The sequence below is a fragment of the Arvicanthis niloticus genome, chromosome 2 (genome assembly GCF_011762505.2).
Source record: "Arvicanthis niloticus isolate mArvNil1 chromosome 2, mArvNil1.pat.X, whole genome shotgun sequence".
NCBI classification, from domain to species: Eukaryota; Metazoa; Chordata; class Mammalia; order Rodentia; family Muridae; genus Arvicanthis; species Arvicanthis niloticus.
The window spans coordinates 125,417,241-125,443,987 of record NC_047659.1 but is presented as its reverse complement, the minus strand read 5'-3'; the positions used below and the strand labels follow the sequence as shown (position 1 = coordinate 125,443,987).

The 26,747-nt window shown below is 49.8% G+C and overlaps 3 protein-coding genes across 18 annotated transcripts in view; 2 read left to right on the top strand and 1 right to left on the bottom strand.

The window, feature by feature from the left end:
• Positions 1 to 6,741, top strand: part of LOC117703309 (fer-1-like protein 4) — a 35,710-nt gene extending 28,969 nt beyond the window's left edge. The window contains exons 36-45 of the mRNA XM_034494793.2: positions 921 to 1,048; positions 1,194 to 1,364; positions 2,007 to 2,161; positions 2,829 to 2,989; positions 3,476 to 3,561; positions 5,162 to 5,260; positions 5,420 to 5,661; positions 6,016 to 6,296; positions 6,370 to 6,470; positions 6,549 to 6,741. Coding sequence (XP_034350684.1) covers positions 921 to 1,048; positions 1,194 to 1,364; positions 2,007 to 2,161; positions 2,829 to 2,989; positions 3,476 to 3,561; positions 5,162 to 5,260; positions 5,420 to 5,661; positions 6,016 to 6,296; positions 6,370 to 6,470; positions 6,549 to 6,741 — 1,617 coding nt within the window. The remainder of the gene's footprint in view (positions 1 to 920; positions 1,049 to 1,193; positions 1,365 to 2,006; positions 2,162 to 2,828; positions 2,990 to 3,475; positions 3,562 to 5,161; positions 5,261 to 5,419; positions 5,662 to 6,015; positions 6,297 to 6,369; positions 6,471 to 6,548) is intronic.
• A 1,154-nt stretch (positions 6,742 to 7,895) lies between these two features.
• Positions 7,896 to 18,509, bottom strand: Ergic3 (ERGIC and golgi 3). Its single transcript, XM_034494795.2, has 13 exons — positions 18,337 to 18,509; positions 18,130 to 18,200; positions 17,926 to 18,013; positions 17,566 to 17,685; positions 15,857 to 15,950; positions 15,046 to 15,211; positions 14,895 to 14,952; positions 10,135 to 10,166; positions 9,341 to 9,437; positions 9,197 to 9,261; positions 8,474 to 8,610; positions 8,339 to 8,394; positions 7,896 to 8,110 (listed from the first exon to the last, which is right to left on the bottom strand). The coding sequence occupies exons 1-13, from the start codon at positions 18,422 to 18,424 to the stop codon at positions 8,031 to 8,033; spliced, it is 1,152 nt and encodes a 383-aa protein (XP_034350686.1). The 5' UTR covers positions 18,425 to 18,509; the 3' UTR covers positions 7,896 to 8,030.
• A 35-nt stretch (positions 18,510 to 18,544) lies between these two features.
• C2H20orf173 (chromosome 2 C20orf173 homolog) lies at positions 18,545 to 25,400 on the top strand. Of its 16 annotated transcripts, XR_013108938.1 has the most exons (8): positions 18,698 to 18,837; positions 22,213 to 22,288; positions 22,405 to 22,709; positions 22,909 to 23,069; positions 23,144 to 23,293; positions 23,459 to 23,508; positions 24,161 to 24,235; positions 24,411 to 24,680. XR_013108938.1 is itself a non-coding variant. In XM_076930080.1 (7 exons), the coding sequence occupies exons 3-6, from the start codon at positions 22,455 to 22,457 to the stop codon at positions 23,475 to 23,477; spliced, it is 585 nt and encodes a 194-aa protein (XP_076786195.1). In that variant the 5' UTR covers positions 18,547 to 18,684; positions 22,213 to 22,288; positions 22,405 to 22,454; the 3' UTR covers positions 23,478 to 23,508; positions 24,411 to 24,680. The 16 variants fall into 16 exon arrangements, 14 of the variants coding, with proteins under 14 accessions (XP_076786185.1, XP_076786195.1, XP_076786188.1 ...); XM_076930080.1 differs by lacking the exons at positions 18,698 to 18,837; positions 24,161 to 24,235 and adding an exon at positions 18,547 to 18,684; XM_034494790.2 differs by lacking the exon at positions 24,161 to 24,235 and having other exon boundaries at positions 18,650 to 18,837.
• The last annotated feature ends 1,347 nt before the right edge of the window (positions 25,401 to 26,747 follow it).

The following is a 26,747-nucleotide window of genomic DNA, read 5'->3' as shown; positions in this document are numbered from 1 at the left end:
TTAAAAGGAGATGGCTAACAACATAGCTAGATGGTAGAACATTTGCCTACCAACCAGGAGGCCCTGGGATCAACCTCCAGTCCTGAGAAAAGGCTGGTTGAACAGTTGGGAAGAAAACCCCTACTTTCTAAAAGTGAAAAGTCACTATAAAAACAAATGCATAGGCGTATAAGAATGTGTAAATCGAGCATTATAGAATGGTATAAAAGGAGTGAGGACGAGCTCTGTGTCCTTTAACAGAAATTTCCAGAAACTGGCATAAGGTGAAAATAGGAAGTACAAAGGACTCTGGGTAGTGTATTCTTTATGTATGTGAGAAACACCGATCCTCATTTCATAATAAAAGTGCTGGAGACTCAGTGTAGCAACAGCAAGACAGATTTATTTTCAGAGTTTTTTTTTTTTTTTTTTTTTTTTTTTTTTTTTTTTTTTTTTTTTAAATCTCTAATGGTATTTCCCATTCCCACAGCTCCCAGGCAAATTCTTCAGAGAGGTCCAATCTTCCTAGTGTCTAGTACTGTCCCTCCCCTAACCTCATTCTATGGCTCATCTTCTCATCTTGTGGCTGAGTCACACAGAATTTTCTACCTTGTCAACCCTAGGCTGCACTGTTAACATGAGACAGGCAGCAACTGCTGGAGACCAGGGCCTTGTGCCTCCAGCTTGTCTGATGGGTTCTTAGCATATTCCTACTGCAAATGGGCTGTAGGATTTCTTTCTTACAATGTAATGAGGAAGAGACGGGGTTGTGATGTGGCAGTTGACAGAGTCCTTGGCTAGTATGGAGAAGGCCCTGGGTTTGACCTTCATGGGTTTGACCTCCAGTACCTCATGAAGTCAGGAGGTTAGATCCAATGAGGGCTCAGGCTTCCAGGGCGCTATGCCTCCTGACTCCACTGGATTTGGGTTCCACTCCCTAGGCTACCAACCTGGCTCCTGCGGACCCCAATGGCAAGGCAGACCCATATGTGGTGGTGAGCGCTGGCAAGGAGCAGCAGGACACAAAGGAACGCTATATCCCCAAGCAACTCAACCCCATCTTTGGAGAGTGAGGCTGGGCCCTGGGCTTGGGAAGTGGGGCGTCCTGGCTTCACAGCTTCTTGCGTAGGCAGCTGTGGCAAGGGCTGGACACTGCCACCCAGGTCTCCTCTGAGGGCATGGAGCTGTCCTTAGTACTTTTCCTTCCTGCCCAGGGTCCTGGAGCTGAGTGTCTCCCTCCCAGCTGAACCAGAGCTGACTGTGGCCATATTCGACCATGACCTCGTGGGTTCCGATGACCTCATCGGGGAAACCCACATTGACCTGGAAAACAGATTCTATAGCCACCACAGAGCCAATTGTGGGCTGGCCTCCCAGTATGATGTGTGAGTCTGGCAGTGCCCCAAGAAGACATTCCCAAAACAAATGCATGCAAAGCTCACATTCCCACTTAAGATGTCTTTAATCTTATTATATTTTGAATGTCTTGTGTTTGTGTGAGTACACTCATATGAGAATCTGGGCACACGTATTCCACAACATGCACACGAATGTCTGAGGACCGACTTGGGTGTTGGTCTTCTCCTTCCATCTGGTTTGAGGCAGGGGCTCCACACTCTTGTGTCTCAGGCTATCTGACTCATAAGCTTCCAGTCTCCTGTCTCCACCTCCATCTCCCACAGGAGTGCTGGGATTACAGATACTTGCACTGTGTATAGACCTTTATGTGGGCTCTAGAGATTTGAATTCAGGGTCTCATGTATATGCCACAAGCCCTTTGATACATCTCCAAACAGATGCATCTCCCAGTTCTCACAATCCCATTGTCGTCTCCAATAGGGGAATTTCTTCCCCCCCTCCCTCCCCAAGACACCCTAGTTTAGTGTCCAAGACTTGAACTTAGGTACTGGAGTTTCCATACTAATAAGTCATTTGACCTCTTTGACCTAATTTCCTCAGCAGTGCCTTTGTGTCCCACTGTGCTCTCACACAGCCCTAGCTGATACATTGTTCCCTTCTGCCTGCAGGGATGGGTACAATGCCTGGCGAGATGCATTCCGGCCTTCACAGATCCTGGCGGGGCTGTGCCAGCGTTGTGGCCTTCCTGTCCCTGAATACCGAGCTGGGGCTGTCAAAGTGGGCAGCAGAGTCTTTCTGACACCATCCGAGGCCCCGCCTCCAGGTACCAGACCCTGTCTGTTGGACAGGCCACAGTGGATATTAGGGAGGCAGATCAAGACACAGGGCACACCAGGTGTCAGGCTGCTGTGCCCAGTAGAGCCCACTGATTGTAGCAGGCACAGGGATGTTTGTGAGTTAGGACAAGATTCCTGGATGTTGGGAGAAAATGACCTCAGGTAGAGCCCTCAGAGCATCCAGATCTATAGTCTGTGGCGATGGAACTCACACTTCACAAGGCTGGTGGCATACTCTCTAAACAGGGTGTGATCAAAGGTGATGGCTAGCTCTTCACAGTCGTCAGTCAATAGAGCAGCACCCCATCCCCCAACCCCTGCTTTTTGTAAATGATAGATTTGCTCTCCCAGGCCACAGGCTTTGCAGGATTTTTTTTGTTTTTTGTTTTTCGTTTTTGCTGGAGGGCAGTTGTTGAGGAGGTCTTTATGTATCCCTGGCTGTCCTGGAACTCAGTATGTAGACTAAGTTGTCCTTAAACTCATGGAGATGCTCCTGCCTCTGCTAGGATTAAAGGTGTGAGTCACCATCCAGGGCACAGGCCACAGGCTTAATCTAGTACAGTGTCAGTCTCAGTGGAGAGCTACTGAGGAGAGTGGGGTGGGGGAGGGGTAGCTGGGGTGTTGTGAACCCAAGCCCATACCCCCTTGTTTCAGATGGCAGGAATCCCAAGGTGACAAATGAGGCTTCTGAAGAGGCCCAAGCGTTGCTTGTGCTGAGGCGTTGGCAGGAGATGCCAGGTCTTGGGATCCAGCTGGTACCTGAGCATGTGGAAACACGACCTCTGTACCATCCCCGGAGCCCAGGGCTGCTGCAGGTAAAGGGACCTCAGCACCCCTAAGACTTACCAAGACTCCCACCTGCCTCTGGACCCTTCCCTAAGTCCTCTGCCCACATAGTACTACCACTGACCCTGGCTCCTGGTATAGGCATCCCACCAGCCTTGGAGTCTTGAACCTGTCATGGGCTGTTATACCCCAGTCCTGATTCTTGTCCTACAGGATCCCCAACCCTGAGCCAACAAGGTTGAAACTCAGGGCTCCATCCTGGGTTACCTGGACCTTGAGAAAACCATATACTACTCTTTCTAACTTTCTTACTCTGGAACCTTATCCTGGACCCAAACTTTGCCTTGACTTTGGGGCCCTCACTTCAGACTCGACCTTTAACCTAATACCCCATCTACTCAACAACTCCTGCCCTTGACCCTCCTCCTTTCCTCACAGGGGACAGGGCAGCTGCTGGACTCCTTGTAGAAAAGGAGGTCTCTAGCAGGACCCTGCATCCTGGTTTTGTGCTTTAGGGATCCCTCCATATGTGGATTGACATCTTCCCCAGTGATGTGCCTGCCCCACCCCCTGTTGACATCAAGCCTCGGCAGCCAATCAGGTGAGAGAATTTGGGCCCTTCTATTCTCTGAAAACCTGAGCCCCCATTGAATGAGGCCAAGATTTCTGAGACTTGTGAGTAGTTGTGTTTCATACCCTCCCTTGCCCATAAGCCATGCACACTGTCTGTATAGCGTCCAGATGTCCTTCAGTAAACTCTGCTCCTGCCTGGGCTAGCACAAATGCAGTGCTGTGAGGGGGTCTCTTCCACTTCTGGGCTCTGCTATTCTTGGTATACCTCTTAGGGAGCCTTTTTTTTTTTTTTTTTTTTTTTTAAATGTGTATTGGTCTTTTGTCTGCATGTATGTCTGTGTATTGCAAGCATGCTTGCGGCGTGCAGAGGCCAGAAGAGGGATGGCATCAGATCTCCTGAGCCACAGAAGATTGTAAACCACACTGTGGATGCTGGGAACTGGACCTGAGTCCTTTGGAAGAGTACCAAGTACTCTTAATCACTGAACCATCTCATCAGCCCCTCGGAGAGCCTTTTGCAGCCTAGGGACAAGATGGCTTCTAAGAATGCTGGCTTATCTCTTATGAGCCAGGCCTCCTGAGTGGAGATAAATGCCTTTAGAGCTAAAGCCCCAAACCACTTCCCACTGGACTGGCTGGTTTAGATGCTGCCTTCTCTGTCACTGTGGGTAGGGTCTCTGGTACCACAGATTGGCCAGTTCTGTGTGGTCCTCCCAAGTCTGTCTCACCAGAACCATAGATTGACAACATGGTTGGGAAGAAGGATCAGGAGTTCAAAGGCCAATCTCAGTTTTCATAGAGAGGTCAAGGGTAGCCATGAGATCCTGTCTCAACCTAACAAAATCAGAGAGGATTAATAAATGAAGGGAAGAGATATACAAGCAACCCCCAGACAACCACGAGGCCATGCTGGGGAAGAACCAGAATGTTCCCTTCCCTCTCTGCCTGTCTCTTCTCACTCTTCTCTATACCCCAGAACTTTGGGTTATACGTCACGTGACTTGCTGTGGCTCTAACTGCAGCTGATAGATGCTGAACTACCCAACAGTTTCAGGCTTCTGACCCCAAATGTAAAGGACCTCAGTGTACTGGCTTGTGTCCCGACACCCCGGTGCTGCAGTTGTAGTGGGAAATGGCCAGTGATTCCTGACTCAGCTTTCTGTTCCCACACCCCCTCTTTTCTTGTCTTTTGAGACGAAGTCTCACGTAGCCCCAGCTGGCCCTGAACTAGAGATACAGCTTTGGATGGCCTTTGAATTCTCTTAACCCTCTTGCCTCTGCTCCTTCATTGCCGGGATTCACAGGCATGTATCACACCTTTGCTATATGTAGTGTTGCTGGAGCTTGAGCCTGGGGCCTCTCAAAAATTAGGCAAGCACTCAACTGAACTAAAAACAAAGATTCTTCAGCTGTTGTGGTTTGGGGACAGGGTCTCATGCAACCTCAGGGATGAACTCCAAACCTCCGGTGGCAGCACTGATATTACAGGACTGTGTGCCACCATCCCGGTTTAAGAGTTGCTGGGTAGTCAAACCAGGGACCTTGGTGTGTTAGGCCAGCATTCTACCCACTGAGCTATACTCCCAGGAAGGACCCTTCTTAACAGTTTGAAACCACTACATCCCCAGCTATGAACTCAGAGTTGTCATCTGGAACACAGACGACGTGGTTCTGGATGATGTGAATCCACTCACTGGAGAGATGTCAAGTGACATCTATGTTAAAAGGTAGGCCTACAGGGCAGGCTGGCCACATGGCTGCCGTACAGGACACTGCAAATGGGGACCCTGTGTTTACATCCTGTGTGCTGACAGCTGAGTTCTGGGTGTGGCCCTAGTCCTGATACCCATCTTGCCCTGGGCGGTCTCCCTCCCTCCCTCACCCAGCTGGATAAAGGGGCTAGAGCATGACAGACAGGAGACCGATGTCCACTTCAACTCCCTGACTGGAGAGGGCAACTTCAACTGGCGCTTTGTGTTCCGCTTTGACTACCTGCCTACGGAGCGCGAGGTGACCGTCCGGCGCAAGCCTGGACCCTTTGCTCTGGAGGAGGCTGAGTTCAGGCAGCCGGCTGTGCTGGTCCTGCAGGTCTGGGACTACGACCGAATCTCTGCCAACGACTTTCTTGGTACTTAGCTTTCCTAACCTCAAGCTCACACTTGATCTGTCCCCATTCTCCTTGCACCACCTCTTCCTTTTTGTCCCTTGCTTTGCACTCAAACTCAACTTCGAATCCTGTTGATCTCAGAGCCCAGGCTTATTCCTAGTCAGTGTTCAAGGAGCTTGGTGCAGTCACCTCTTCTCCGAGACTCTGCTTCATACCTCCACAGACCGTCCTGGAGTCACTTTGGCCCCCCTCTGTAATGTTTGATTGGCAGTCTGATTCTAGATATCTATAGCTGTGGTCTGACCACTGTCTTCCCTCTGGGGTCTTTGCAACCCTGGGTGCTGCCTCTTCAACTCCTGAGTTCTGCTCTCACAGGGTCCCTGGAGTTGCAGCTACCAGACATGGTGAGGGGGGCCCGGGACCCTGAGCACTGTTCTGTCCGACTAGCCCTTGATGGGGCAGGGCCGAGGTGCAATCTGTTTCGCTGCCGTCGGTTGCGGGGCTGGTGGCCAGTGGTGAGGATGAAGGACATGGCAGATGTGGAACAGGAGGCCAGAGAGGCTCAGGCTGGCAAGAAAAGGAAGAGGAGGAGGAGGAAGGGCCGGCCGGAGGACCTGGAGTTCACAGACACGGGGGGCAACGTCTACATCCTCACAGTGAGTAGCCCATAATGACCACGGGCTGGCTCAGGCTGGACTGTCCACTGACTGCCCCACCATTTCCTTGTAGGGAAAGGTTGAGGCGGAGTTTGAACTGCTAACTGTGGAGGAGGCAGAGAAGCGGCCAGTTGGGAAGGGGCGAAAGGAGCCAGAGCCTCTGGAGAAACCCAAGTAAGTAGCCCGAGCTTTGGGAGGTGGGGTCACTGGCAGTGACTTTCTGGTCACTGTGACTCCACCCTTCCCCAACAGCCGCCCCAAAACCTCCTTCAACTGGTTTGTGAACCCCCTCAAGACTTTCGTCTTCTTCATCTGGCGCCGGTACTGGCGCATCCTGGTGGTGCTGCTGCTGCTGGCACTAATCACCATCTTCCTTCTCCTCGTCTTCTACACCATCCCTGGACAGATCAGCGAGGTCATTTTCAGCCCAATCCACAAACACTAATCCACGTGACCAGGGACACACCTCAAAGTCCCAATCTTTCAAACCTGCTCTTGAAGTCCTTCCTTCCAATGTGACCCGGATGGGTTCAGTCCTTGGGTTCAATAAACTTTATCACAGGCCAGAGGCTGTTTTTTTTATAGGTGGTGCAGGATAAATGCTCTCAGGTAGCACTAAAAGCTGGGGAATTGCTAGAACACACAGGGATGTACGTCCCACATGGGATCCCAGGAAAGAACTAGCTGTAAAGCCTGAGTGGACTGTGTCACCTGTACCCCCAGCAGCAGCCTCTCAGTTCCTGCCAGTGGCTGGGTCTCCCTCTCCGTCTGCTCATGGCTCTGCCTTCCGTGACATCTAAGCACTTTGTCTCATTAACTTGTACCAGCCCCGAGATTGGGACCTTCCTATGAGCATAGGGTCCACAGAAGTCAAGGACCACAGGTAAACAAGGGGGAGAGTCATCACTCTGACTTCTAGGGGACACTAGACATAGCTCTCAGGTGGTCCGTCACCTGGACCTCAGGCACAGTGCCCTCCAGTGATCTTGCTGTCATCACTGCACTTTGCTTCCCTGCCATGGTCTTATGGTCTGATGAACTGGGGAGGCCTTTGGGTCCTCATTCTCTGCACACAGATAAGGGTTCTAATGAGAAGCCGACGGTCTGGTGTGGACTGCGCTCTAAAGCGGCAGCGGCTTCCTCCCTCCTTGCTTCTCACCTTGTCTCAGTCAGCAGTCTGCCAAGGTCTGTGTGTTTCCTCTACGCAGAAACACTATGGGCTTTGGCAGCGAGAACCACAGGACTGAGGCCAGACTGTGGGGAGCAGCCTCTGCTTTAACTGTCCATCAGTGCAGAGGTGACCAATTCCAGCCTGGACCCAGAGCTCTGTGACAGTGACACTGGTGTCATCTATCCACAGGCTGTGGTGGCTCCAAGATATTTACCCTAGAAAGTTCTATCTGGTCACAGAAGAGGGACCAAGGACATGGCTCGAAGCAGGGATCAGTCTGGTGTAAATAAAGCCATATTAAACAGGGATGACATGGGACTCTCAAAGGGTTGACCCTGGCCTGGCAGTCATGATGGATTGCAACAGTGACTAAGAAGGGGCTGTCCCAGGTTCCAGCCAGATCCCAAGAATCACAGTGAGACCAACCATTACTATCACAATTCATATTTATCACCCTGGGCTGGGCTGACTGAGGAGGAGAGGAGTATGGGTAGTTGACAGGCTAGAGGATAAACTCACAGGGGAAGAGAGAGGGCAGGACGAGCAATGGGGAAGGAAGAGAACTACGTTGTCTTCCCTAGGTCAATTTTCTTCTGGATGGCCCGAGCAGAGTGGTAGATGAGCGAGTCAATGAGTCCAGCCACTGAGGGAGAGACCGTGACTAGCAGTGGATCCCCGCCTGTCACCTAACTGTCCAGCTAGCATTTTCCTTGGTCCTTAAGGCATTCCTCGTCCCCAACCAGAGCTTGGGGCACTGATGAGGATACCACTCAGCAGTGGATGCCTGCCCAGAACCTGTACACCCTCAACCCCACAGCACAGGGAATCCTGGGGCACCTGTTCCCTGCAAGGATGTTCTGGAATCTCTTACCTGTAAACATGCCTCCAATGATGGCACACACACCCGTCAGGAAGTGGGTGAAGGACCTGCAGAGGCAACAGGAGAGCTTAGCAGGCACTGCTCTCATCAGCCTGAGCCTTGACTCCTCCCACTCCACACCCTCACCTGTGTTTCTCTGTCAGCTTCACCATCATTGGTGAGAGCTCATACAGCACAAAGACCCCAGGCAGGCCCTGGTCACCCAGCAGCCCATTGGCAACCTTCTCATGCCTGGTCACGGAGAACTGGTTTGTCCTCAGCACCTGTGGTAGGAAGGGACCCAGAGGCAGAGTAAGGCCCCTTGTAAGGCTGTGTCTATGAGGATCCCATGTTGGTAACTAGCACTGTAAGAGCTGCTGTGGACCCCTGTCTGGTCACCTGACTGAACTGGCCAGCTAGCCCTACTAGTCAGCACCTTCCAGCCACCCTGTCCTAGCTACATCTTGCTGAGCCTTTTGATGGAGGTCCAGGGGTGAGGAAGCTTCTTGCGGAGGTGCCCTACGGCTGGCGCTCACTTCCCTGCCCTGAGCTGTTATAGCATTCCAAGACTCGATGCTCTACACAGAACAGAGCAGGCCCAAGAGATGCTAGGCCTGGCTAACCCAGCCCAGAACATACAACGGGAGTCACTAAGCACCCAAGGAATGTCTGGAGGCAGTGTGGGAAGCAGGCAGACCACGTGGTGTTGAGCCAGTGACTGCAGTGAGGGCAGACTTCTACCCTTTGGGCCTCAGCACTGCCTCCATTGTACAGGAGGGAGGGCAGTACCTCCTTCCCCAGGTTGCAGGACTACACAAGGACTTCAAGTGCTGGGCGACATGTTGGAGCTTGTCACCTCTCCTAACTCACCTCCCCGTCCACTTTCATGTACACCGTGGGCACCACCTTCACAAAGTACTGGAACATCATGGAGGCTGTGTGGAGAAGCAAGCACAGGGCATGGGTGCCAGGCAGGGTTTTGATGAGAGAAGGGGCTACCTCCCATGATGGTACCTTGGGGTGCAGTGACATTGGTGTGGTCCAGGGGGTTCACAATGCCCGGATAGTCCTCCCCAAACGACAGGTGCTTGATGTAGTGGGTCATATTGATCTGCAAGCAGTATCGGTGGCTGAGGCCTCACAGTACACAACCCAGGCCACCCAAACTATCCAGAGTCACAGAGAGGAATGCCCGAGTCTGTCAGTGCAGGTGGGAAAGGGAGGGATGAAGGGAGGACCCCTGGATGGGAGAGGCTATGACTCTAATGGAAGGACTGGCTGTACCAGGCATCTCCTGTTTTCACTTAGGGATTCCCTTCTCAGGCCACAGGTTCCTGGGGCTCCAGGGCTAAGGTACAACTTCAAAGAGTCATGGAGTGCACAGCAGACATTGGTCCTGCCTGGACCTCAAGGGCTGAAGCCTAAGCCCTAACTGCCAGCTTTCTTGAGGGATGTTTAGAAGTGCAAATCTGATGATGTCATGCCCCTGATTAAGGTGAGTGGACAACTGCCTTCTGTACTGAAAGGGAAGAGTGGAGTCCTCGGTCTGACTGCCAAGTTCTCTGGCCCTGCCAACTTCGTCAGTCTTGGCCACCTATACCCACCCTGGTGGCTTCCTAGAAATGTCACACTCCCTCCCAGCTTTGCTCTGAGGCTCCTTCTCAAGGATGCACTCCACAACCCTGTCTCTGCCCGGAGTCTGAAGCATCAGCCAAACAATGGAGAGGGGTTTCTCTGTCCTCCATATCAGACACGAGTAATCCAGTCTCCAGGCAACCCAACCTCCATGGTCTCCACCTGGTACGTACATTGTCAAGGCCAAAGCTCTGCAAGTCATGAACTAGAAGAGAAGAAGAAAGGACCATTAGGTAGGCAGGACCAGGCTCCTGGTTGCTCCTGAGTCTCCTCTCAGGCTGTCCTCTTCCCCTGAGGAGTGTGAGGCACCTAGCTCTTCTGGGACCCCCCAGTCACCCTCACCTTGGTACCCTTGCCCTGTACCTGGATGAGTTCATACCTCACACTGGGGTGGGCAAGAACACGATCTTTCCTCCCTGACAGAGGAGCGCTAGGCAACTGACTCCAGGTGGGGCTTTTAGCTCAGGAAACAAAACCTACTCACTGGATCACTAATGAGAGTTAATAGCAAATCACTGGACCTCAACATGAGCTGGGGTTGGGGGATGGTACAGGGACTCTGGTGCTTCTGTCCCCAAAATTCCCCAAAGGGATCTATCTCAAGGGGTTCCTGAAGCAACAATTTCATCCCATCTTCTAATCCCAACTGCCTGCTGTGAGGAACCCCACCTCAAAGACACATCCCAGACCCATCCAAACCTCCCCCCTTCCAGGAGGGCAGGCTGCCTCAGAAGTGGGGGCTTGTCCTCCCTGGGGGCAGGGCCACTTACTCTCCACAGCATGGACTGCAGCATGGGGGAGGGAGAGAGGAGGGAGAGAACAGAGATTCAGAGCTTCACAGTGAGATCTATGGAGCAAGATCCATGGTAGGAGGGAGGACTGACACTTCTGCTTCAGCATAAGGGTCTAGCCCCAGCTAAAAGGCCTCTTCTGGGACCAAAGAGGCACAGAAGGTGGTTTAAGCAGAAAAATAGCCAATCTAAGAAAAACTAAAGACCTTAAAACCCTCTCCCAGCTGCATGACCTGGACAAAGTGCTTGGTCCAAGTTACTCTCTGCAGAGGGCTGTCCTAAGGACCAGGGGGATCTAAGAGAGGCAATACCTGGTCAGCTTTACAAGATATTACACCACTACATATCATTCACCCTGCAATCAACAAGGATGCTAAAAAAAAAAAAAAAAAAAAAAAAAAAAAAAAAAAAAAAAAAAAGTACTCCAAGGACTCTGGCAGGTGTCTGTCTGGCCACAGGCGCTGGAGCTCTGGGTCTGAGCATCACCGTACTCAGTTCTCTGGGGTTCATGACTCTGAGGATAGACCTAAGAGGAGGCGCAGACATGCTGCCCTGACAGCTGCCCCAGCTCCTGAGTGTCTGAGGCCTGGAGCCACAGTTTAAACAGTGCCACAATGGTATCTTCCTACAGTCTCAACAAGTCCCTTTACTCCTCAGAGTAAAGGGAAGCAGGGTCCAGAGCTCCGCAGGGTCCTCTAGGCCACCCACCTGCTCCCCTGCCTTTCCCCAGTGCAGGCACAGACTACCTGACAGACCTACAGGGCTACTGTACAGGACCACATACATGCTCACCTTAGTCACTCAGGCCAGCAGACCCTGCTCATTCCCTCTGTTCCTCTTACCTGGCAGCCATCTCCCAGTGTGATCCTAACTCCCACCCAGCCACACCCCACCAGGCAGCAAGGACTCCTGCTTCAGCCACTACCTAGGCCCCTCACTGTTCTGTGTCACCCACAGGCACCAGCCCTATTCTATCTCCTCAGTGACTATGTGGTCTTCCACACCTATCTCCTCTTTGGCCAAGATGGAAGCCTTTCTAGCTCCTTACTGCCAATGTCAGATCACTGTCCCCTGATCCACTCAGTCCTCAGCTCTGGTGCAGATCAAGGGCCCCCTACTTGCGTAATCACAAAATACTACTAGGCACTCCCAGGACTGTCCATCCTTGATGACAGCTGAGTCACAGCTTCTGGTGAGCCCCACAGTCATGTACAGGAGTCCCCGACATCCGGTCCTCAAAGTTCCTGGGCAGCCCCCTCCTCTCTCTCAACCGGTCTCCAGCTGCTAGTCACTCCCCAATCTGACATTAGCAGTAGCTACATCCATTCTAGTTTTTACCACAAGTACCAGGTGCTCTGGCCACCAGCCTGCTAACTTCCTCCTGTTCCTTCCCACCCAAATCCCACCATCCTGTGCCCCCACACGGAAAGCCTGCAGCAGTCTGTTGCCAGTTTCCTCATTGGCTTCTACTCCTACCCAACCCCGAGTGCTCACCTCTTCCCATGGTTCACCTGTGATCTCTTCATGCGCTCGTGACTCCCTTGTCTGGGCAGCATGGAGCATCCCTCAACCCCAGAGAATCCTGCCGGTGTTCTCACTTCTACCCACTGGGGCCTCTCAAATCTCTGCCACCTCCCCCCCACTCCTCAGCCTTCAGCTAACGACCTTGCTTCTTACGCCAGAGCAGCAGCGAGGGGCAACTCTGCATGCGCTCTCCTGGCTGCCACCGCAGGCCTGCCATGCTCAGGCTCTAGACTGCCTCCTCTCCAGGCCTACTGGCCACACTCTTGTCTCCAGCCTTACTTCTGCTGGGCTACGGTGACTTCCCGCAGCCCCGCACACGCACAACCCTGCATGTGAGCCGCCTGAGGTCTGTGCACTGACTGTTCCTGGACACTCCTTCCTTCTCGGTGTCATCCTCCACTTCCCAGTCCTCAGCTGTCGCCACTGTCTAAACTTTGACAATGGCAGTGTTGAGATGTGTCCACAGCTTCAATTTCTTTTTTCTTTTCTTTCTTTTGTTTTTTTTTGGTTTTTTGAGACAGGGTTTCTCTGTGTAGCCTTGGCAGTCCTGGAACTCACTCTGTAGACCAGGCTGGCCTCGAACTCTGAAATCTGCCTGCCTCTGCCTCCCAAGTGCTAGGATTAAAGGTGTGCGCCATCACTGCCTGGCCACAGCTTCAATTTCAAGCAGCTGTGCCCTTAACATAATCTTAGACCACTTTCCCACACGGCCTAGTTACAGCCATGTTCTATCAGGGCCACCGATGCCCCTAACATTCCACTGTCCACTCCCTTGGCTTACCAGCCATCCATCACCTCTCCTCTAATACTTGAGGCCTGGTGGGCTCAGCCCTTCGAGTCCCCTTCTCCAACATAGTTTCCCTGCAGGGAGAGCTCTACATATGTGGGAGGGTCAGCGTCTGTGTCTCCCGGCTAGTTCCTCTGCCCTAACTCCCAGAAGCACTTACTTGGTAACCACAGAACCTAGGAAATGAAAATCCTACTGGTCTGAAAGGGCCAGAAGCTGAGTATCTATGTTGTACCTATACCCACATCTGTACCCAACCAGCCCCTCCACCCAACCCTCCTTAGGTCTTCCAAATGGTAGTTCTGACCTCTCACTACCCAGGCATAAAACTTAGAAACTCTGCAGTTGTCCTGGACTCCTTTGTCCTTCTCTGTCACATCCATCGGTGTCTTCTCAGTTCTACCTTTAACATATCCAGAACCCACCGCTTCTCCACCTCTGATCTCTGCTCCACCGTCTTTGCCAGGTCTCGTCACTGCGACCGCCTCCACTGAGCTGTCAATGCTGCCCTGCTCTCCTCCCGCCTTCCACACGCCACCAGGTGCTGTTTACCACGTGTTTCTGTCATTTTTGGGGTGTGTGTGTGGCAGGGGAGACAAGGCCTCATTATGCAGCACTGGCTGGCCTAGAACTCATGGGGGTCCTTCTTATTCTGCCTTCTGAGTGCTGGGATCAAAGGCTTGAGCCACCATGCTTGACCTTATTTGTAAAGGTGAAGTCAGACCACACAGCACAGAAGCCCGGGCCCTGCTGCCCGATGTAGAGGTTCTCCCTCAGCTTGTGGTCAAGCCGTGTTCTTTTGTGTTCCAGGCGCCCTGTCTTAATGTCACTGGGACTTACCAAGTGCACGCAGCCCCTTAGCACCTGTATCCACTGCTCCCCCTGCTACGCTCCCTAGGCATCAACACTGCTGGCCGCCTCACTTTGCTCAGGTCGTTGCACAAGCATAGCCCCATAGTCTTTCCTAAACCACCTTAACTAGAACAGCGGGCAGTGTCCCTCCACCATCTTTACTATGTTATCTATTTATTCAGACACAAGGTCTCACGATATAGTACTGGCTAGCCCATAACCATGTAGACCAGGCTGGTCTCTGGCTTGGTCCACATTATTTAATAGTAGAGGATATATCATGTACTTTATATGCCTGTCTGTCTGCTGTCTCTCTGTCTCTGTCTCTCTCTCTCTCTCTCTCTCTCGTGTGTGTGTGTGTGTGTGTGTGTGTGTAAGGAGGGTGTTGAGGCAGGGTCTCATGTAGCTAAGGCTAGTTTCAAACCTACTACGTGAGGATGACCTTGAACTGATCCTTCTATATACCTTCCAAATGCTGTGCCTGTAGGTATGTGGACCATGCCTGGCTGTCTGTGAAGACTTTACTGACTGCGTATCTTCATATCTAGACTAACACATGGCACCCAATAGGTGACTACTAACGTCTAGAGAATGAATACATAAACACGGCTAAGGGTATGGAATCTGAGTTCCAGCTCAGCTTTGTTTGCCCAAAGCCTCACTCACAGTCAGCTGATTTTGGGGCTGGGGAGGGATGGTTAGCACTAAACAAAGCAGCACTTAAACCAGGCTCTGTGCAGTGACCCTCCCTAACTCCTGCAGCACACAGACGGGATCACAGCCAGGGCTTCATGCATGCTAGGTAGACACTCTACTAACTGAGCTCGCCAGATCTCTGCCCTATACTTTTTAGGACTGTGCTAAACTGCTCGCCTACTCTGGCTTCAAGTTAAAGAACACTGGCCTGGTAAGGGGCACAACAACCTGCCACCAGGGAACCCAAGAGCTAAGTTCCCCTGGCTGACCCTGGATCACTCACCATGCACATGAGATTGTTGGAAGCTCTTCCCAGGGGCAAAGTGGAAGTTTCCAGCCACCTGTGGGGGACATTTCCTCTCATTCTCCACATCAACTACAGGGCTCTCCCAGCCTGGCTCACCCAGCTGTCTTGCCTCATTCCCTCCTGGTACCTTGTTGACCTCTAAGAAGCCATACACCTGGCAGCCTTCGTTCTTCTGTTCCTGCATCTTCTGGCTGAAGCCCTCTCGACGACACTGCTCAATGGTGTCTGGGTTCTTGAAGGCCCAGCCTCGACGGCGATATGCTTCCCGGACATCTTCACAACTGTTACAGCACCTGTGGAGAAGGCATGAGGGGATGCGAGCCCAGCCACGGTGCCCTGGGGAGGAACATCAAAGCTGTTCTGCCTGCTGCAGAAGGTGGTGTGAATGTCCTTAATGCCAATTATTGTACACATAAGAACAGCTCTAACCGCAAACCGGAGGCCACACGTAACAGTGTTATTATTTCCTCCTCTCCTTTCTAAAAAGTACATCTCCCTAGACCTGCCAAGTCAGTTTCTCAGGGGTCGGGGCTGGGAAATCACATAGTGGTTGGTACACTCCAGAGGCTTAATAATGTAGCTTCAGCCTTGTACGTCATGGCTTTACATACAACATACACTTAACTTTGCAAGGACGGGGTTACCCGCCTTTATTAACACACAGAGAAGCATGTGGCTCAGACCGAAGACACGGACTGGATGCCTGGCAGCTGACTCTCTAGCCTGAGGAGCAGCAGCTACTTCCATTTACCCCTAGGTGGACGCTTGTCAGTGGGCCTGCTCACTCACTGTTCTCACTTGCAGCAGGATCAGTAATGAGGAGTGCACCCCTCTAAATTCTCAGTTCTAACTCCCCAGGCAACAGTCTGGACAGGGCTGAGGCGGGCTAACTACAGAGCCTGGTGACAAGCCTGCTTCATGCCCAGGGCATGGCTCACTTGATATCTTCTGACTCAGCGCCGTAGCAGCTCTCACAGCGATTGGGGTCCAGGGAGTCTGGATCAAACACTGTCACCTCGACTTTTCCAAGCTCTGGGCAGGGCAGAGGCAAAAGTACAGCATGAAGCAGACACAGTGGCATCCACGGCCACAGTTCCCTCCCACATGAGTCCCTGGGCCGGGGAAAACCAACAACACATATGATGGTCAGGTGTTAAGCCCTTAACATATGCTCAGTATTAGGGAACAACAGTAAATACTAAGTATCAGTGGTACAGGTAACTCCATGTTGTCTGTGTCATTCATCAGACGCTGAAACTGGGTCTGAGCTGGTGTAGTGAGGGGTGCACACCTTTAATCCCATTACTTGGGAGACAGAGGCAGGAGGATCTGTGAGTTCCAGGCCTGGTCTACAGAGTGAGTTCTAGGACAGTCAGAGCTACATAGTGAGATGGGCTGAGGGTAGCAGAGACAGCAACTTAGGGTAAGTGCTGAAAGCAAGCATTCTTACCAAGATGTTTATAAGGATAACTTATGGATTGTGTGTTACTGATTATGTATTACTGATCCCTAACTCATGATGAGGTTACAGATGGTACAATATCATAGTCAGATATTCTAGAATGCACTTAATACATCTATCGCTTAATCTATACTACCGTAAACACGCTCAGAATACTTACACAGCCTACAGCTGGCAAAACCATTTGACATGAAGACTATTTCCTAACAAAGTACTGAGGATCTCAAATAACTTACTGACTCCCCTACTGAACGTGAAGACCCGAGTGGTGGTAGGAGTGTGCTTTCAAACCATCTCAAAGTCAAAGCATCGTAAGATGAGAACGGTCTATAGTGCGTCCAACCCTTCATCTCATGTACTGGTTCCTACTGTTTACTACAGCCAATGCTCACAAACTGCAGGACAATGCCAGACCTGAACCTGGCAAGTCTACTTGAGAATTTAAACTCTTTTTTTTTTTTTTTTTTTCTGAGACAGGGTTTCTCTGTGTAGCCCTGGCCTGTCCTGGAACTCACTCTGTAGACCAGGCTGGCCTCGAACTCAGAAATTCACCTGCCTCTGCCTCCCAAGTGCTGGGATTAAAGGCGTGCGCCACCACCGCCTGGCAAGAATTTAAACTCTTAATCTTAGGATACTTGCACTGCAATGGGGGAAAAAACTTTAGCCAATGCGTTGAGCAAGTAAACGTTCTTGGAAGCATAAGGAAGACCATGCTCAAGCCTGAGAAATAACCTTCTGCTCTTAACCACTGAGCCGGGGCTGGAGAGATGGCTCAGCAGTTAAGAGCACTGGCTGCTCTTCCACAGGTCCCGAGCTCAGTTGCCAGCAACCACATGGTGGCTCACAACCATCTATAATGGGATCCGATGCCCTCTTCTGGTGTGTCTGGAGACAGCTACAGTGTACTCATATAAAGAAAATAAAAATAAATAAATAAATAAAAAAACAAAAAACAAAAAAAAACACTGAGCCATCTCTCCAGCCCCTAAGGTATTCATTCTACTCAATGTCCCAATACCAGAAGCATGGACTCAACTGACTCTTGACCTGGAATAGCTGTAGAACCCTAAGCAAGCCATTTGACTTCTGTCTAATGTGTCACCCTGCCTATAGCAGCCCACTTGTGGGAAGCAGGGCAAGAACATCCAGCTCTAGGATTGGAGACCTGGCCCCTCCCTTGGTTACCATGCCGCTCAGCCTCTGAGCTCACGGGGATGCCATCCTTGTCTAGTCGTTTCTTGAACAGGTTGTGCTCCACATCCAGCTGCTGCTCCCCTGCCACATCCATGGCATCGATGCTCAAGTCTGGAAACAGAGAGGCAAGCTAAGGCACGACACTTAGCTTTAGTGCTAAAGCATAGCACTAGGGACCTGGAGAGCTGAGCTTTGATGGGAAAGATGGATCTCGAGGAAGAACTAGACTCGGGGAATGAGGATGACCTGGCATCTACTCCGGGATCTCGGGATCTAAGGCTAGAGGTGTAAATCTGGAAGCCCACCTGGTACATCCAGGCGTCAAACTCCCACTCATAATCAGGTACTCACAGGCACAAGGCATATGTGGGAAAAGAACATCGATGTTGATCTTCAGTTTATCCCCCCGAGACTTGTCCACGTAGAGCTCAGGATGCACCTAGAGCGACTACCTCAGTCAGATTCATCTCTATTCCTCTATTCCCCTCTCCCACCTTTAAGGGTCCTACCCTTAGAATGCCAGGCCCCGCCCACGTTCTAGGCCACGCCCCTTACCTCGGTGGTGAGATAATACTGCAATTCCGACAGGAACAGCAGGAGCATGAGAAGGCCACTGACGATGGTCACTGCAGGGCGAGAGCGAGATTTGGAATGGCCTGTATCCCACCCCTCAGCCCCTAGCAAGGCCAGGGAGAGTCCGGGAGCCCAGGCCAAACGCGAGGACCGCTCCTTCCTTGCAACCTTGCCCGCGCCGAGACCTACCCGTGGCGCCCCCGCAGGTCTTGACCCGGAAGTCCTCCAGAGTCTTAGGGTAGGCATCGAACTGCTTCAGCTTCCCCAGCGCCTCCATGGGGACCGGCCGGAAAGGGGACACCAGCCGGCCCGCCCCTCCAGCCTCCCGCTTCCGGCCTGGAGCTGGGGTCACGCCCCTCGCTGTCTTGCGCAGGCGTAGTTGTGCGTAAGTGGGGCTCCACCCCTCACCTGCCTTCTCAAAAGCTGTCTGGCCTGCTGACATTGTCACGCCCCCTGGCGCGGATTGGGCGGTGCTCCGAGGGGGGCGTGCCGGGAGCACAGAGGGCGGTGCTTGAGTGCGGAGTGACAGCACCTGTGGTAAGAGCTTCTCGGACCTTTGGATCTCTTAGGACAGCGCTTCCAACGTGACCCCGCCATAGCCACAGCAGCACTAATTAGAATTGGTTCCAAACCGTGGTGGGCGCACACCTGTAATCTCAGCACTCGGGAGACAGAGGCAAGCGGATGTCTGTGAGTTCGAGTTCAGCGTGGGTTACAAAAGGACAGCCAGGGCTATTACACAAAGAAACCCTGTCTCGAAAAACTACAAAAGAAAAGGAATCGGTTCCAAGTAAATAATTGGTTCCCTCATCAGGAAGTCCACAAGTGGCTCCGAGGTGTTTCCTATGCGGTTAAGGGATGAGAATCTTTGCAGGGGGAAGTGGGTATTAACTGGTTGGCAAGTTGGCTCAGCAGGTGAAGACACTTGCTGTCATTTCTGAGTTCTATACCCAGGATCCTTATGGTGGAAGAAAACTGATTCTTGCAAAATGTCCTCTGACCTCCATATGAATGCTGTGGCATGCCTGTGGCCACACTCACAATCAGTAAATATAATCTATAAATAAGTTTTAAAAGAATGTGGATGTTAACTATTTTTTATATATATGTAAATTTTTTAAAGCTCAAACCGATCAATAGTGGAACCCAGTTCTGGACTTCAAAGTACCCTAGGTTCTTAACTCAAACAGCTTCCCAGCGCTAATCCCAGTGTGGATCAATAAATAAAATATGGACGGTTCACTGACTCCACCGCTCCTGGCCAAGGCTATGGAGTGGAGATTAAGCAGACCCTTATGTACTTTCTGTTGTAACCCATTGGCTCTAGACTGCTACTCAATAGTTTGTTTTGAGACAGTCTCTTCATGCTGCCCTGGCTGACCGGGAACTCCTGGATTCCTGCCTCAGCCGCTTAGCATCTCATGGGAGGTTTTTGTTTTGAAGATTTATTGCTTATTTTTATGTGTATGTGTATCTACATGTGTTTATGTGTACCAGGTGATAGATAAGGCGTTGGATCTCCTAAATCGGGACTTATGGGCAGTAGTGAGTCACCCAATGTTTATTCTGGGAACTGAACTAGGGTCCTCTGAAAGAGCAGCAAGCATTTAACCATGCTGAGCTCTTTCTCCAGCCCTGAGCTTAAAGGTCTTGATTTAGAAATCTTGCTTCAGGTAATATATCCCACTTTAGGAATCTGTTTTATGCTGTTGAATATACCCATAATATTGGTTTCCCTTTAACCTAAAGAGTTTAGATTTTTTTTTTTTTAAACAGGGTCTTACTATGTAGCCTGGGCTGGCCTTGAATTCACAGAGATCTGTTTGCCTCTGCCTCTCAGGAGCTGGGATTGAAGGCATGTGCCGCCACACCTAGACCTTAAATTTTTTTTAAAGATTTATTTATTTATTTTATGTATATGAGCACACCATTGCTTTCTTCAGACACACCAGAAGAGGGAATTAGATCCCATTACAGATGGTTGTGAGCCACCATGTGGTTGCTGGGAATTGAACTCAGGACCTTTAGGAAGAGCAGTCAGTGCTCTTAACCGCTGAGCCATCTCTCCAGCCCTCAGCCTTGAAATTCTTGATCATCCTCCTTTACCCACTAAGTGTCAGGATTATAAGTACCATCTGTAATGGATCTGATGCCCTCTTCTGGCATACACTAGAAGATAGATAGATAGATAACGAACACTCATACATAAATAAATAAAAATTTAAAAAAAGATTTCAAGGCCAGCCTAGGCTATGAAAACCCATCTCAGAACAAACAAAAATTATACCAGGTAGTTAAAACTTATGCATGAATTCATGAGATTGCTCAGAGGCAAAACACTGAAGTCAAAGTCACTGCCCATATAGAGGGCTCAGTTCTGTAAAGTGGTCAGGTCTCCAGAAAAAAATAGAATAAAAACTATTTGATCTTAAAACCTTAGAACTTAAAAGTATTTGACCTTAGAACTATTGAACCTTAGAACCTGCATTTTAAAAAGATGGGTGCAGAGGCTTTGAGAGATGACTCAAAGGTTAAAAGGGTATAGCTGCTCTTTCAGAGGATCCAGGGATCAGTCCCCAGAACCCACAAGGTGGCCCCCAACCATCACAAACTCCAGTTCTACAAAATCTGAGCCATCTTCTGGCCTTTATGGGTACTGCATGCACACGATGCACATATATACAAAAAGGCAAACCATCCATACTTACCAGCTTTTGTGGGGGTTCTGTATTGGGAGCCTGGTAGCTGATCCACAACACAGCACCAGAATGACAGCCACCAGCTCCCTGGCAACTTAATGAAGACAGATGTAAACAAGATGCAGACCTGACCCGGTCAAGACAAATCTCTTCAAGCTGCAGGACCAAACTCAGGTCATCAGCTGGTGTGGCAAGGGCTTTTGCCACCACGTCATCTCACTGACCCTTGTAACGGCTGTTACGTTAATTATCATTTCTGAGAACTGGGAATAGCCCTGGCTGGCCTGGAACTCCATATGTAGACCTGGCTTGTCTCAAACTCACAGGGATCTGCCTGCTGCTGCCTCCAAGGTGCTGGGGTTAAAGGCTATACCACTATGTCAGGCTGGAAATTGGTTGTTAATAGAGATGAATATATCATTCTTGTCTTAAAATGAAGTATATTGTTTTGTTTCATTTTCAGTTTTTACCAAGACAGGGTTTCTCTGTGTAGCCCTGGTTGTTCTAGAACTCATTCTGTAGACCAGGCTAGCCTTGAACTAATGGGATCTGCCCACTTCTGCCTCCCTAGTGCTATCATTAAAGGTGTGTGCCACCACTGCCCATCTGTTTCTGTGTTTATGTAAATTTATGCATATGTATCAAATCTTGGTCTTGTTTAATTAGTCATGTAAAAAATAACTGCATTCTAATGGAAATGAAGTTTAGCCAAGTGGTTTTGAAGGGAGAGTCACTAGGGTTTCTTGCTTTTGTTTTTATCTGGCTATTTTGAGTAAATGAAAACTCTAGTGAGTTAACTTGGTGACTAAGCCTGACACTTCCTAGAACCCACATGGTGGTCCTATGACCACCACACACATGAACCATGACATGTATGCCCACACGCTCTAAATAAGTAAATGTGATACAATTTAGAAAGCTTTCTCTAATTGCTTCCTTTGTCAGGGAGGTGATGTTGATACCGTAGTATGTGTATAGATATGTATTAGGGGCTGGAGAGAGTTATCATATCATAAATCTAGAAAAAATGAAAAAGAGAAAGGGTCGTGATGATATCCAATACTCTATGTTGATTAAAAAAAAAAAACTTAGAGGAGAGAGTAAGAATTCTGGAGGATCACAGTGAGACCATGGCAATAGGCGATGGTAGGGTCAATTGACTGACATAACCATCTTGGAAAGCTTGGCTTTTAGTGAGCAATCTCAGACACCTAATTGAAGAGAGATGAGTACACTGTGTGCCCCTGGGCTCTCACTTTCAGTACTAAAGAGCCTGGTGACTGTCCCCTGCGGGGTACAGGACAGTGGTTACAATGTTGACTCTGATACAGTGAGTGGCCCTGACAGCCAGTCTTTCCTTCTGCAGGAGCACTCGGGACAAAACTTATGTTCTCTGTCTGTGCCAGCATCTTCACTAGGCCCAGTCGGAATCCTCTCTGGGGGTGAGAACATGGACACAAAGGAAGCATTGGAGCTGAAGGGAAGGTTGGGGGAGCTGTGGAGGCCAGCATGAGGGGATCCTCATGCGGTCCGTGGCCTCAGCCCCATGTCCTTTCAGGTGGAGAAGCCAGTGTGTTGCCTGCCACATGAACCATTATCTGGGCAGACATGGAGCTCTGCTGGGTCTTCTGGGGGCTTATCTTGTGGCTGATGGCTCCCTGCCTGGATCTGACACACGAATTGGCACCCCAGCAGGAATGGACATATATGGTACCACAGCAATGTAACTGCTTGTGCTTCAAATTTGGAGAGCGTGGCTGCCCTTCAAAACCTCACAACTGTTCCACCTGCAACCACACAGCTGGAGAAGCATGTTATGAGAAGACCATGGGGTACTGGAGGACAAAAGTTCTCTGGTGGCTGGTCAGTGGTTAGCTCCCAGCCCTGTGCTATTGACTTCACTCCCCAGGTCTAGTCCATCTCCCATCCTCTGGCCCAAACCCTTTCTCTTGGCTGCTGTGTGCCTCTCCCCTCCCCAACCATGGCCCCTGGTCTTTCCTCCTGCTCCCCAAAACTGATGGCTGGTGCCAAAGCCCTCACCTTGTCTTTGTGCTGTTACCAGGGCATGGACTCAGTGAGCAAGCATGAGACAATGTGGAAGAAGCCATCAGAAGTGACTCCCAATTCCCTCCTGCACCATTTTGATTTCCACTGTGTGTCCTGTGACATGCTGGGGCATTCTGGCCTCAGCAATATCAACCAATTAATTTACATGGCTTTCAGGTAGGTACTGGAAAGGTAGTAGGGTCCAGGTCAGGCTTGTCCCAGGTTCAGTCAGTTTCTGCCTTTGTTCTCAGGATGAATCAGGCCTCCAGTCACAACTCCGAGGCAAAGATGAGGAGCCAAAGTGCAGGAGCCTTCATCTGTCCCAGGAACTCCAGTCACCAGGGTTCCTGGGGGCAGCACTGGTTACTGCAGCTTGCTGATCTGGTGCCCCAAGTGACAAGGTAATGAAGAGTTGCTAGACATTCTCAGTGTGGGGGTACAGGAGTTTTTTCTGGGGAGATGGGAGGAATGCTGGGGAGTCTAGGCTGCCTTGCTGAGGACACCTGAGGGATTTTCTCAGCTCTCATGAGCTGTCTAGAATTTCACCATCTCCAATTCTTCCATAGATTTTGGAAGATGGTCTGATTCCCTAGAGGTACAAGATAGTAAAGACGAGGTAAGAAGGATGTAGCTCTGATCTGCTCTGGGCAAGGACTCAGGCTAGCCCAAGTGCGACTGTAACACAGGCAACTAGCTGGATAACCAGGGTGAGTGGCCAGTACTGGAATTCAGTCTGGTCAGTATGGTCAGCTCAGACTCATTGCACACTTGATACCTTCAGCACAGAGGCCAAAGCTGTGTGTCTACACTCACTCCTCTGCCTTCCTCCTTCCAATTCTGTCCTTTATGTTTAAAAAGCTTATTTTATTTTATGTGCATTAGTATTTTGCCTGCATGTGCATCATGTTCATGTCTGGTGCCCTTAGAGGTCAGAAAAGAGGCTGGATCCCTTGAATATGGAGCTACGGATGGTTCTGAGCCATCATGTGGGTGTAGGGAACCAGACAGGTTCTCTGTAAGAGCAACGAATATTCCTAACCAAAGAGCATCTCTCTAGCTTCTATGTTGGTCCCCAGCACTCTAGCCGCCTTTTGTTCCCCACACTCCCCCCAAACCCCTTTGCTTTGAGACAGGGTTTCTCTGTGTAGGCCTGGCTGTCCTGGAACTCACTATGTAGACCAGGCTGGCTTTGAACTCACAGAGATCCTTTTTTTGTGAGACTAAAGGCATGGGCTATCACCACGCGGCTACCTTTTACCTTTCCACAGGCCCTTCCCTGTCTGGAATCCCCTTCCCAGAGCATACCAGGAATCAGCTAGTTGATGCTCTTTTTGAGGTCCAGGGTAAGTCTATGAGAGTGTTGATGACACTGTGTTGAGTCTGTCTTCCCTAGGGAAGTGAAGCTCTGTCCTCTTCCAGCTCTAGAGACAGCCTTTCACTGGATGATGGAAGAGGGAGCTTGGGCTAAAGGACAGGAAGTCAGCCTGCTGACATGAACATCTTCGCTCATATGCTTAGGCCACCCTCTCTGGATTTGGATCAGAACAGCAAAGAAAGAACGATAATCAGACCAAGGCCCCCAGAAGGATCTGTGCACATGGACTAGAGATGCAGAAATGGAAGTTGCTTGTCAGCCTAAGATGGGTAGACAAGGCCACCATTCCCAAGTGACAACGAGCTGAATGCTGGGTTTTTAATTAATCACAGCAGTCATGCAACTGTGAAGACATTCATGGTAAAGATAAAATATCAGTCTGGTTCTGAATAAAATCTTGGTCTGGTACTCTTTGCAAGTATAGTGTCTTGGGAGGAAGGGTCAGATCTCAGGGACAACTCTCTCTCCCCATCCCTCTCTCCTATCCATCTTTCTATCCATTTATCCATCCATTTATCTAGTTATCATCTATTTAATTTGTTTTTCTTGGGCAGCAGTTTACAATGTAGCTCCAGGCTGACCTTGAACTCATTATGTTCCTGTTTCAGCCTTCTGAGGACTGGCATTATAGGTGTGCACTGTCTTGCCCAATGTTATATATAGCATTTTCCTGCAAGACAAAAACCTTTCATTTTGGAGGAAAGCTCCTTAAGACCTAGGAGGTCTTAAGGAAGACTCCCAAGTAACAACTCAAAAGCTTCAGGAAGTCCCAGAAACTGAGCAGATTCACTAGACCCTTCACTCTATTAGTATACATAAACTATGAGACCTGCAGAGTCACTCGCAGACAAGCCCAGCTGCCAGGCAGGAAGCAGAGACCAACTGAACTGCCTGCAAAAGACTTTCCAACTTGTGAAGCTGCCCACAAGTTATGCAATGAGATATAGGTTTGTTTTGCAGCATTTGTGAGTGTCACCCTTTGTGGGGTGGGCTCTTGGTTATGTAACTGTGTTTGGGTCATTTTTACTATTCCTATTAAGTACCCCAATCAAATTCATTTGTTCACTCTCACTGAATAGCATGAACAACCTCATCAAATTAATTCATTATTTTCAGGGAGACTCCAGTACAAGGAACCAGAAAAATGACATATGAAAAGATGAAACTGGAATTCTAATACATGCAATATATGTGCATGTGTATGTGAAGGGCGTAACTATCAAAAATACAATCTTCAAGAGTAGCAAGAATGAGCATAGCATGCTGAGATCAAGCATAGAACACTGGAAACAACCGTTTTGGGGGCTCGTGACATGGCTTGATGACAGAACTCCTATGTAGCATCACTGATACCTCGGGTTCTATCCCCAACACTGACGGAAAGGATGAAAGGTGGGCACAACTGCTCTTAGGCTCTGAGGAAGTCATCAACAATGGTCTCAGACCTGGAAGCTCTAGTTTATATCCATTAGGCCTTTTCTGTAAGTGACAGGTTTGGCCAGTCTATATTGATTGGCTTGATACATGGTGGTTGGACTTAGGGGCCAGAGTCACTTCTAGTTTGATATGTTCAGGGAGGGACACAAAGATAATCAGACAGACTACTATGTGTTATGGGGAACAAAGCCAGATGGACTTATCAAATCAAGGCTTTGACTTTATGCAAAGGTCAAAGAGCCTGATTAAGTAAAGAAAGTTGGTGCTATACAGTACCTTTTATTCTCCTGTAGTAATTGTCTCCAAGGCTTACTGACTCCACTAGTACTAGAATCTAATCTAGGTCTAGAATATTTTCAGCCTCTGAAGCTTACTGCTGAATGAGCTCACTCTTTCTAGTTGCTTCTGACCTCTGGCAGGCTTGTCACCTCAGCTATTCTGGTCCAAAACTCCTTTCCATGTTAACTGATCCAAACTTGTTCTCTAGGCTTCTCCTAAATTGTTGTTTGGCCTCAGACTAACTCTAGCAATAGCAATATGTTCTAATCTCCTAGCCCCCCCACCGTTACCTGCCGAGTCTAGATTGTTCTCTCTTCAACATCTGGCTGTAAAATTCTCCCAGTAAGACTGCTCCTTCTCCTTTCCTCTTTGCACTTGCCCCTTAAGTAGCTTCTCCTTTTCTCTTCTTGTGAGAGTTGGACATATCCTATTCTGTCAGATTTTTCTGTGATTTGCCATTTTGTCTGACACTCAACTAGACAGCACTTTCTTCTTCTTTTTCTTCGAGACAGGGTTTCTCTGTGTAGCCCTGGCTGTCCTGGAACTCACTCTGTAGACCAGGCTGGCCTTGAACTCCCAAGTGCTGGGATTAAAGGCATGTGCCACCCACCACTGCCCAGCCATTCTTTTTTGTTGTTAATGTATTTATTTTATGTACATGAGTACACTGTAGCTGTCTTCAGACACACCGGAAGAGGGCATTAGATCTCATTACAGATGGTTGTGAGCCATCATGTGGTTACTGGGAATTGAACTCAGGACCT